The sequence below is a fragment of the Megalobrama amblycephala genome, linkage group LG18, assembly GCF_018812025.1.
Source record: "Megalobrama amblycephala isolate DHTTF-2021 linkage group LG18, ASM1881202v1, whole genome shotgun sequence".
Lineage (NCBI taxonomy): Eukaryota > Metazoa > Chordata > Actinopteri > Cypriniformes > Xenocyprididae > Megalobrama > Megalobrama amblycephala.
In genome coordinates this window covers 1832022-1844353 of record NC_063061.1, presented here as the reverse complement: position 1 = coordinate 1844353, position 12332 = coordinate 1832022, and the positions used below count along the sequence as shown (strand labels likewise).

The following is a 12332-nucleotide window of genomic DNA, read 5'->3' as shown; positions in this document are numbered from 1 at the left end:
GTGCATCACCTATCGATGACATCATACTCGCGTTTAGGCATGTGACGGTATCAAATTTTCATGTCGCGATTAATTGCTGAAGCTTTTATCACGGTATACGGTATTATCACGATATTGAAATAAGTTGCAAAAAAAGTGTTGTCATAGTATAACAGGTTTAAGAACTCTTTTTGTAATAACAAAAATAACTCTGAATGTTTAAATACTATAATACAATACACAAAAAATATATAAAGTAAAATTTTCAAACAGATTATAATGCAAAAGAATTAGGCTATAAAGAACAACAGGAAACACTTTACAATAAGGTCTCATTATTTAATGCATTAACTAAGATTGAGCAATAGCTACATTTGTTACAGAAAGTATTAGTTTTTGTTAATGTTAGTTAAGAATTACAATTGATTATTGTTAGTTTTCTCTCAGGTCCATTAAATAAGCTCTTTTGATTTTAGTAATGTTATTAAACAGTAACTAAGAAATTAACATTAATTAAGAATATTTAATACTTTATAAGTATATATATATATATATATATTTTTATTGTCAGTTTGGTAATAATGAATTAAAATGTTAACTAATGAAGACATATGTTTCAAACTTTTCTGAACAATACCAAATAATCAGAACATTTCTAATAATTAGGGCATGAGGTAGTCCAGATTAAAATATAAGGTTACAAAAAAATTAATGGCTGTTTGAAGCATTTTAAAAACTTAACTAGCGCAGTTGCTTTGTTTGCGCGGTTTCCGTGGTAATTCTGCTGTTCCATCAGCGCCCTCTGCTGTCAGAGAGTGAACGTGCACTTTCATTCAGCACGTCTCCTTCACTCGTTCTGCCATGTGCTTCTCATGTACTTTGGGTTTGTTTACATCTGAGCGCGTGTTCTTTTGTCGCAGAATACAGCAATGTTTTGCATTTTATACGGTTGATGGGTAAAGTATTCTTAATTGCATTATAAAAAAATTAATAATTGGTAATAAATTATTATTTACGGTATTTTGAAATGCCCAGGATAAAAATATCGTGCATATTCATTATCGCGATTTATCGCATTACCGAATATCGGCACAAGTCTACTCGCGTTACCCTAATGTTTTATTTTGTAGAAATAAGTGTAGAAAACATTATATGTTTTATTAGACAAGGGAACAACTGTTTGGTTACATTTATAGACAGAAAACTAATTATTGTTTAGTCTTGTTGTTTGAATCTCGTTTTCTTGATTTTCCGCGAAAAACACTATTTTGTCAAGTAGCTAACATAGCATAATCAGCTTTATTTTTAGTAACCGTAATACAGCATTCTCTCCGTCACACAATATGTTTTAGAATTAATTGCATGCCATTTATCAAACACAAGCCATCCAGCATTTATAATGATATACTAATATTGATCTAGCTTACTGCAGTCTCACAACAGCCACCGAGCGAATGCTCAGATTATAACATTATTTTCAACACATTCAAATGTATCTAATGTGATAAACAGAGCTGTGTTACCTCATACACTTAACCGGAAAAAACTGAAGCATTGACTGCGGCATAATAAAAGTCCCACTGCTCTTGAGGCGTGTGTCGCGCTCGTCTTCCGTTAGCAATCGCTCCAGTGGCTTTGTTCAGCTCCCACCTGCTCTGCTTCATACTACTGTAACATTAATAATCTCATTCATGAACATGATTTCTGCCCGAGTCCCATCCCGATTCTTTTCCACCGGCTGTAAGGTGAAGAAGACATCTCCCATGATTCTGCACTCAATCTCAGCTATGAAAATATAAAAATTATGCCTTTTAATGTCTTTCTTCTGTGTTACACAGATTAGAAGAATATGAGGGACTGACAGTCACAGTCTCCAGTTACTTTCATTGTGTCTTTCTCATAGAGCTGCACGATTTATCGCAATTTTATTGCATGCAATTTGGCAAAGGCTGCGATTATTTTATGCGCAGCTTGTCAGAGCTGTACGGCTCTGTGATCAGTAGTAAATGTTTCTTTATCTGAAAGCCAGAGGGCGCTCTCGCGCAGAAACTCTATATATCCTGCCACAGAAGAAGATATCACTCGTCATATCACTGTAGCTGAATAAACAGAAGATTAAAACGCTTTGATTAATTAAACATGACTAATAAACACACGACTGCCTTATTCTGTGTAAGAAGCCACATCATCTCACCGAAGGATGCTCAACTGTTATGGAGTGAGTTTGGAGTAAAAACATGTTATTAAATTTTGTATTTTTTGGACAAGATGTTAATAAATGCTTCTCATGTCTGGAAATATGTCTGACGCGTGTTGCTTTTTCAAATGTACATTATAAGCGACTCAAACTCCCAGTGCTTTCAGATGGATTAGCATTTGAAGCCATACTTCATTGACAAGCTGCGCATAAAAAAAATTAATCACAGCCTTTGCGATTTCATAATTGCACTAAGAATCGCGTTAAAAAGTATCGTGCGATACGAGGTATCGTGCAGCCCTACTTTCTCATATCCGTCCCTCCAGATTTTAGCCATTCCGCGATCACGGTACGCAACGCAAAAATCAGCATAATGCCACATTTTTGTTGCAATCCTACATTGTTTGCCATTAAAATTAAAATATTGCAAAAAAAGGCAGTGCTAAAAGTTATTGATATATTAGTGTGTTAAAGAAATGTACATTAATGAGAACAAAAAGTGTGAGACCTGTTTGATGTTAAAAAGAGTTATGCGCAATAAACCGTGAGAAAAGAACTCGATACTATTGCGCTGACTGACACACACCTGAAGTCATCTATCACACACTTTAATGGTCAAATACACACAAATATGTGTCAAAATGCCCATCGTGTGCACTATTCACGTAAACAAAGTTGTTAATGTCTACAATGAACGCAAACAGTTGAGAAAGAAAATGCACATGTATCATTGTTGAATCTGTGCGTTAGATCTTAAAGTGACAGCAGCCTAATAAACCTCCTGCCGTCTGTGTCATTAATGTTAATCAAAAACAAAAGACAGAGAAAATCACTCACCGATCTCGACTGATTACTTTCTGAGTTTTTTTTAAATACTAAACTAAATCTACCCAAGAAACGTAAAGCACTCTTTATTTTATTTGCATCTTTGTCATATTGTTTGTAATTTGCTTCTTTGTTCTTAGTTATTTTTTTTTAATTAAAAATATCTTATTTAAAAGTGGTGTGTCAGAATTTAATAAGACAAAAAAATAATCAGGCTTTCTGCATTTTCTCTCTGTCATGTAGGACTATTGTACATCTAGTGTCATAATATGGTAAATGTGGTATCCTAATTATATATATATATAAAAAAAATGCAAATTCCACAAAATTCTGGAAATTACAGCCGCAGTATCGGTTATTTTGATCGTACACACACAAAAAAAGTCTCTGGAGATTTACACTGTCACACTGACTAACATCTACTCCACCGAGAAAATACAGTCATGGGGGTTTTTGAGCTGCAATCAGTTTAATGACGGTGGGTTTTCTAGGGCTGACTACCTCACGATATAATGCATATCACGGTATATGTTTTGATTCCTTAGAGATCATCATGATCGGATCATTTTGTGTTGTTCATTTCTCTTTTCTGTTTGAATGCTTTATGCATACATACATTTCTTTTCCTCTCCATTTAAGTTGACGTTCAACAGCCTCATAACGTTCTGGTGATCCGAGCTGCGCTCATGGCGTGCTGTGATATGTCCGAGCTGGAAAATCTCCATCATTCATAATTCAGAAGCCGATAATTGGCCTTCAGCTTTGTGTCTCGGCTGCACTCTCCGGCTCCATTAATGTCCCGGGGTCTGGCCATCTTTGAACTTGGCAGCCAACCGCCTGGCAACGTTATTAAAGGCTCTCTGAAAGCCTCCAGCAGCTATTTTCCCCTCTTTACTGTCCATGGACAAGTGTCAGTGTTTTAGTTCTCGGATGTCAGGTGCTTGGTCTCTAACATCCTGTTGGACAGTCCCTACTTTATGGGCATCGATGGTTCCATGAAGAACCATGGAAACTTTCCATTGCGCAAAGATAATACTTTATAGTGGAAAAAATGTTCTTCAGATTATTGAAATGTTCCTCACTAGCGTTGTATCCTCACAACTAAAGACCAAGACCAGACCAGCACTCCTTAAATTCATCTGAAAGATCCACATTTACTGCCTGAGAAATGTCTTATGTGTAATCAATAAATACAGTTAGAATAATAAAACATTATAGAGCTGTTACCAATCAAATGAAATCACTAACAACAAAATTAATCTTTGCACTGCAGAGGTAGGATCTGAACTGATACAATTACACCTGCATAAAATATTGTAATGAGCAATATATTTTTAAAGCATTTATTCATCTTTATTAATGTAAGCTCACATTGTTCATGTTAGTTCACAGTGCATTATCTAATGTTAAACTTTTGATTTTAATAATGTAATTTGAAAATGAACATGAACTTTGATAAATAATATACGCTGTAGAATATTGTTCATTGTTAAATAATGTAGTTAACTAATAAGACATGAAACCTTAATGTAGTGTTAATAATGTCTACATAGTTTTTACTCATTATTTTAGTTTTAAGTAACAAAAATGTATTTTATGGTTTCAGTTTTAGTTTTATGTGACTATAATAACCCTGATGCAAACTGACGTTATCATTACTGTAGAGTAAGGTGACCAGATTTCTGAAATGAAAACCAGGGTTTTTCCCTATTTGAATAGTCAAAAATTCCCTGAAATCTCCTTAAAAAACAAGGAATACATTTTTTGTTTTTGTTTGTTTTTTTGGGTTCCCTATGTTATTATTAACATTAATAATATTAATAATTATTATGATTTTGTTTGATTATTAGGATTTCTGGTCTGGTTTTAATACAATTCACTGCACCTGAAAACAAATAAAAAAATAAAATAAAATAATATATATAAAACACACAATGAAAACAGTTAATATTAGGCTAACTATTGTAAATACCAAGCAGTTCAAAACAATGTTATAGCAAAATTATGACTTTAGAAAAACACATTACAAAAATGAAACATAAATATGATATGATAAACAAAACAATTTTACAAATATTTTAACATTTTACAATTGTATTTAATATTTTCGTTTTCACAAGCTGTTTATACTGTATATAGAAATTACAACTTTTTCAACGTAATTGTTTTTGTGACGTTTGTGCTTGAAAATGACTCTTACTATCCTTAATTGGGCTTGTTATTTTGCATTTTAGGCTTGTTTTGTTTTAAGCAGAAAGTATGTGTATTTTGCAGATGTATTGTTGCAAGCGTAATTGTTTTTTTTGTTTTTTTGTTAATATGTGCGGAAATTACTTCGTTGTGATTGAAACCTAAAATTGTGCAAAAAGCACATACAAACAGACAGTATTACTTTAATTTAAAATGAATAGTATGTTTGAAAAAAAAAAAAAACGATAATGATGTTTCTTTCGATATTTGACGATAATGGCGCTATGCTCTCATCCAGGTTACGTTCTTAATGAAGTAGTGGCGCGTGACCAAATAGAGTCAGCGTAACTCACAGCGCCATCTGTTGATGAAAATATTCACTACACGATTGCTCCTATAACCAGCAGGCAGCTGTATGTTGGTCGGGTTTTTTGCAATGCATTTGCGGATTGTTTTGAACGAGATGTGAAACAGGGACATTTCTGGGGACAGCTCCAGCCGGGGACAGAACACCAAATACCGGGACTGTCCCCTGACAACGGGGACATCTGGTCACTTTACTGTAGAGTGAAGATGCAAATCTGTGCAGTCCCTGGTACATGACTTACAGGAATATCATCCTGTTAGTATTTCACATGGTTTAGCCTCCGTGTCGTGACACGTGAATCCTTTATTACAGGTCTAGAGCTGTTAGAAACGTGTTCAGTCTCCATCAGGACTCCAGTTGCATAATTTCTTCACATTCATCTCACCCAATGGGAGCGGCATCTGACCTTTGTTTTTGTTGTGTTTTGCCGATGGTCACGCTTTCACTCATAGATTTCCTTTCAGTCAGCAGAACTGGTGAGTAACAGGAACTGAAGGTAAGCTGCTCTTTTAAAGTGCAGGCAGCGTTTGCCTTGACTCATAATTTAACGATGGAAAGGAGCGTGTTGAGGCTAATGCTGAGTGTATTGATCCTGAACGCCTAACCTTCCTGTCCACATGACACCCTAAACCTCCCAGGATAGAGCGGCTAAAAGCTCTCAGCATCTGTTTGGATAATATTCAGACGTAAGAGTCAGCGCTGAATGATGGAGCACATCTTTTATTTGGCCTCGCTTTGTGGAAGAAGAAGGTTATGTTGGCATTCCTTTGCTATCCTATTTCTCCAATCCCTACATCATTCCTCTCTGAAACAACTCCACGCATAATGAGAGATGGGTTTGGACTGCTTTTATGACTCTGAAGCTGATAGTTTGTAATTAATGTAATGGCCAGTTTACAACAGGAACAAGACGAACCACAAGACGATTCGCAGACAAAAGGTATTATTATACTGCAGTTCACTTTGGTTTTCTATGTGACCCGTCCATAGGTGGAACATGTTTACTTTATAAAGCACAGAATAGAAAGCCTCCCTAGTGTTTGAGATCAGGATACATCTGTGATTCACATCCTGATTCACGAGCATTTGATCTTACTGCTGGTGCTATTTTGCAGAGCACTGGAGGCATCAGCCGTTATCATGAGGTCATACGGGCGATTGTGGGTTCAAGTTAAAGGTCTGACATTGAGTGTCTCTTTGTAAGCAAGAGCTTGGGCTTTGCTCGTGGAGCGCAAGGACGGGGCAGGTGCCATACGGCTGCTCTGTTTACAGCGGTCACATGGTGTAGGTTGGCCCCTTGTTTGAACCCCCTGACCAGCACTGCCTTAAATACAAACATACCATCTGTCTGTCTGTCTGCCTTTTATTCTGGATGTCCCAATTGGGATGTCCCAAATTTCAGTTAAATGTTGATTACATTTTGGTTGCATAATAAAAATATAACTGGTCGTGTAAAATAGGCACATAATATCGACCGTTCGAATCTTAATCGTATCATGGCATGTTTTGACAAATATCGTATTGTAAGAGAATCAATGTCGGATCGTATCGCAACAAAGCATCCAATTTACACCCCTAGTGTTTAGGGGTGCGTGTGTTTGTATGTGTTCAGTGGTTCACTCAGAGTTTAATGCGTGTGCTGCAGGGCTCTCCTCTGCTGTAATACCATTAAACATGCGTAGTGCAGGGCTCATTTGTGAGAGCGCTAGCTCCCGGAGAATTAGCGCAGGAGGAAACATCTAACGAGAGGCCACATCACCGCACGACCCTGCCTAATTCATTCAGCCTCCCAATGCAGCCGGACATCAGGAACACCATGAACACAGCTTCACTTCACTGACACCACCTGCAGGACAGCAAACGGCACCATCTCTGTTTGATTCCTGCTTCGTTCAGCTCATCAGCAGATCAGATCATGTTCACAGCACTAAATCAGTTAAGTGTCTGTTAAGTGAGCATGTCTGTGGAGTGCGTGTCCTGTTGTAGATAACAAAGACATCATCACATTAAACAGCACATGCAGAGGTGGAGTTCACTGCATTTACTGTGAATTGAGACACTGAAAACACCGGTGGATCACGAGCTGCTTGTGTGTAAATGAACACAGTTCTCCACTTCATTCTGAAACAGCACAAACAGATGATATACTTATTTCATTTAATTGCAGCATTTTGCAAATTTTAAAGCTCACTAAGCTGTATATTATTTAGATTTTAGTTCAATTGACAAGATGCTTCGCCTAAGCAATGGCACAAAACACAACGTTGTTACTTTGAGAAGTGTAAAAATATTTTCCGTTCATTATGAAACTGGTGGGACAGGTTAGACTGTGGCAGGTCAAGGGCAACATGTGAACTAATTCAGGTAATACAGCTTGACATTTCTGCTTTCAAACTCTCGGTCTGTTTAATAGGCCAGTGTGTTCCCCTGCATTTGGCTTTTATGGGCATTTTGAGGCCGTTTTTTAACCTAACATGAAAACACAGCGTGAAATCCATTTGTGCCAAATAATTCTACTGATTTATGACTGACAACTATAAAGTCCAAACAACATGAGCTACACCAGGATCTGTGAGTAATGCATGAGAGATTTCATGACAGTTGGCTGCTCGCTGTTGCTTTACACAGCGCTTAGCTGTTATTTTGTAGTTTTTGAGACCATTGTTTTCATGTTCAGTGTTTTCATGTTACTCCACATCAGTGGACCGTGAGCCTGCACAAGATGCTAAACAGTAAACATCTGAGCACAGGGCCGTGTCGTCCTCTTGAAGTGATGCTCATTCTGAATGTTGTCGTGTCTAGACATGAGCGCGGTGGGACGCATGAATAATTCAGTGGAGTTCCCACAAGGACAAAGTTATGTCCAATAAAACCTCCTTCTTGAATAGCTGCAGTGTGAGTATCTTGTAGGATTACAGCGAGGCTCAAGCGCACTGTTTGTGTGAAGGCAATGCATTTCCATCCGTCTTGTCAGACGGTATTTGCCCGTGCGTCATTGGTGTGTGAATCCTGGCGTCTGGCTGATGTGGGGCAGGAGGCAGCACGCATTCATATTTAATCTCCGGCATCATTAATAGACGCACAGGGGAGAGACCCTCGGCCCGGCGCTGTGTGAGTGAGCACAGTACGACTGCAGCAATTAGCAGCACCTCTCGTTTGCCCTAATGCCATCGTTACGAATAACGGATGCCCTTTACACAGCTGTCCAGCTCATTCACAGGATGAAAGGCCTGACGCACCAGCGCTCTCATCAACAGACACTTCTCACATCCTCTGTTTAACTCATGTGTGGCCTGATGTAGAAGTGCAAAATATTCTAGAATAATTGCTCTCCCATTCTAATCTAATAAAATCAATTAACTCCGGCTTGTTCCACACATCATTACGCCATTTCTACGTCATTGCACATGCGCAGTCCTTTCCAGTTTTTCAACCCGTTCAAGCTTTTACACGTCCTCTTGATTGCATTAGAAAAGGAATAAACAACCCTTTCTAATACAAAAGAAATTTAATTCTGCTTGAGCTCAATCAGATCGATTAGGTGTTTACATGAAGGCTTTTCTTGATTGAGCAGTCAATCCGATTACTAACGGATTATTTGGTTGCATGTAAACGTAGCCACTGAAAAGATTTTAAAGCAGATTTAGTTGCTCATGAAGGAACAGACTGGCTGTATCACACTGTCATTTAGACAGAATATCTCAGTGGAGATCAATAAACTCCAGCTTACATGCTTGCCGTGTTTTCTGATCTTCTGTGCTTTTTCAGATTGAGTAGATTACGTTTTTTTACGTAATAAATATAAATATAGAGATTTTGGTAAACCTCATCTCATCTGATCAGGGTTATGATCAACTACATGATGATTGTACATGGAAATATGTAAGGGTGACTGTTGGCCATGTAACGCTGATGTTAATAGTAGATTTCCCCATGATTTCTGCGCAGACGGAATCACTGGAAAAGGAATTTACTGTATAACACGGAATGTCACTGAATTTGGCTCATTATGGATGGATAAATCCAAAGTAGTCTACCTGTTGTGTGTGTCTCTGCTTGCTCTACTACACAAACTCAATCATTTACATTACATTTATGCATTTGGCAGATGCTTTTATCCAAAGCGACTTACATTGCATTATACTATACATTTGTATCTGAGTGTGTGCAATCCCTGGGATCGAACCCATGACCTTGGCATTGCTAGTGCCATGCTCTAACCACTGAGCTACAGGAAAGCAATCACGTGTGACGCTCGTCTGCGTCTCACTATATGAGGACATGAACTTCATCTCCATTGAGTGACTTCAGCAGTATTTCATCTGAGAAAACTATCGGCACATACAGCTCTTCACTTGTCACAGTTCTGTTTCCTGAGACTTTTATTTTGATGTTCTTTGCATTTCTGTGGTTTCCTGTTCTGAGTTCATGTTCATGTTGTTTTCTCCAGTGTTTCTTTTGTTTAAGAATAAAGTCTGCTTACAAACCAACCAACCCTCTCTCTCCACGGCACACCATCACATCACTACAACCCGCCAAAATAAAAGTTTGGTTTAAGTGGAAGAAATTATGACAGAAAGTAAAGTAAAACATTATTTTTTAGGAATATCACACATTGTTTCATCCATGTTTTAATTGAACAGTAAATCTCTGTTGTGCATCACTTTTGTTTGCCAAAAATTGAAAGGAATTGTTCAAATTTAATTTTATTACATTTTAAAAGATTGCTTCATACGTCTGTTTGAAGTTGGCGTGTTTTTCCTCACTCGTGCTTTCACAGTCCTGCAGAGGCGGACAAGTCGCTCATTATAAATGATGTCCTCATCACAACTCAACATTTCTCTCTTCCTTTCTTGTCTGGACAGCTTCCTGGTGACCTCAACAAGATGCACCTGACGGACCACCCCCACCAGCAGATGCACATGCCGCCCAGCCAATCAGGATGCAGCATCGCCAGTGACTCGGGGAGCAGCAGCCTATCAGACATCTACCAGGTAGTCCCAGATCCAAGTTTTTATTTTTTTTATATGTATTCTTGTTTGAACATCAACAGAAAGGCATAACTGAAAGATTTACAAACTGAATTCTCAATTCAATCACATTCTCCACAACATAACAAACAATAAATTAAAAATAAAATAAATAAGCAATTGAAATAAGCTATACAAATTAAAGTAGGGGAGTTTTTTACATTATAAAACCAAAATCCTCCAATAAAAAATCCAAATACTTTGCTTTGGGACTTTTCTTCCCTCTCAATGTCTCCAAATATATTGAAAATTCCTCTTTAAAAACAAATAACTGACAAATATATTAGGGATGCACCGAAATGAAAATTCTGGGTCGAAACTGAAAATTCAGGATGCACTTGGCCGAAAACCGAAGCGGAAACCACAAAAAAATAATACATTAATAATAAATAATACAAACATTTAAATTGCTCATAAGGCAGTTTTTAATAACAGATATTGTTTCTACTCCAGTTTGTTGGTGAAATATAAACATTTAAACAAAAATAAACTATAATAACTTGTTTTCATGACAGATTTATTCAAACATACTTTAAAGACATCACTAACAGGTTAAGGAGAAAGATAGTGAATATGTATTACAGTGCATATATTTAGCAAAATGCAATTTTTTTTATGTTTATAGACATTGAATAGCCTACAAACTGTTTCATTGACTTCTTTAGTGACTCAAAAGAATCATTGAATCAGTATTTTGAGTTGAGTTCTAGTTCTTTACTCAGTAATCTGTGCCTTTTCTATTGATCGATAGATGATTATAGATTAGTGCCTGATTTGTTGTAAAATATGTTTTCTGGGGAGAGTAGATATAATGTTTTTTTTCTAATGGTCATATATAAACAATACAGTAAAAGATTCAATTAAATGAACACTTACTTGACACAGTATTCCTTCAAAAACCAGTAAAATGTAAAACAGAAAATGTCTTTTGACAAGCTGTCAGTATATTTTGGAGTTTAAACAAGTAGAGTTATCAGCCTAACCGATATCATGTTTGGTTTGATGAACAATACTTAAATCACAAATCAAATCTCTCATAATGCTAAAAGCATTCAAATGGAAAGAACATTTCCTTTACTTGTAACCCTTGACATTCATTAACATGCACAGTGAGGCTTTAGATCTGGGTCACTGGTGCGCACAGGGCAGCGCTGACGAGAGAAAGACAAATATTCGTGATTCTGCTGAAGGATGTCAGTCGCTGATCACATGCATATGTATTTATGGCTGGAACATAATGCAGGCCCTGATGTAATTACTGGTGAAATCTGATATTTGGCATTATCAACTTCTAGTTCACCGGATACAGTGATCTTGATTCACGTCACAGATCTGTCTGAATCCTCAGTGCAAACGAGAGGATCTGTAAGGTTAAATATGAAGCGTAGTATTGAAAGTGAGGATGCATTAGGAGTGTGTTGACTCCCTCTGGTGTTCAGATGTTTTGTTGATCATTGTTCACATGCATGATGTACATCCACATTACTGGACAAATGAAAGGTGCTTTCCTTAATAGACACAAAGTAAAAGATTGAATGATTCCTTATAAATGAAAGGTCTGAATGAACAGCTTCTTCCTCACACACACACACACACACACACACCAGACAAGCATCATCTTCATTACACACATGCACAACACGTCATTATTCGTCGATGTCTTGCTCTGGAGGCGGGGATATGCAAATGTATTTGCCCGTGTAACGTCAGAGATCACAGAATATCAAAACGAGCCGATTTTGGA

At 37.2% G+C, this 12332-nt stretch overlaps 1 protein-coding gene across 15 annotated transcripts in view; it reads left to right on the top strand.

Annotated features, from left to right (window-relative positions):
- Positions 1-12332, top strand: part of rapgef6 (Rap guanine nucleotide exchange factor (GEF) 6) — a 119031-nt gene that overhangs the window by 57877 nt on the left and 48822 nt on the right. For 14 of the 15 annotated variants that reach the window (XM_048166831.1, XM_048166833.1, XM_048166834.1 and 11 more), the window contains one exon: positions 10424-10552. In XM_048166831.1, the coding sequence (XP_048022788.1) occupies positions 10424-10552 (129 nt within the window). Of the gene's footprint in view, positions 1-5784; positions 6035-10423; positions 10553-12332 lie in introns of those variants that run through there. The other variant, XM_048166843.1, reaches the window with a different exon arrangement.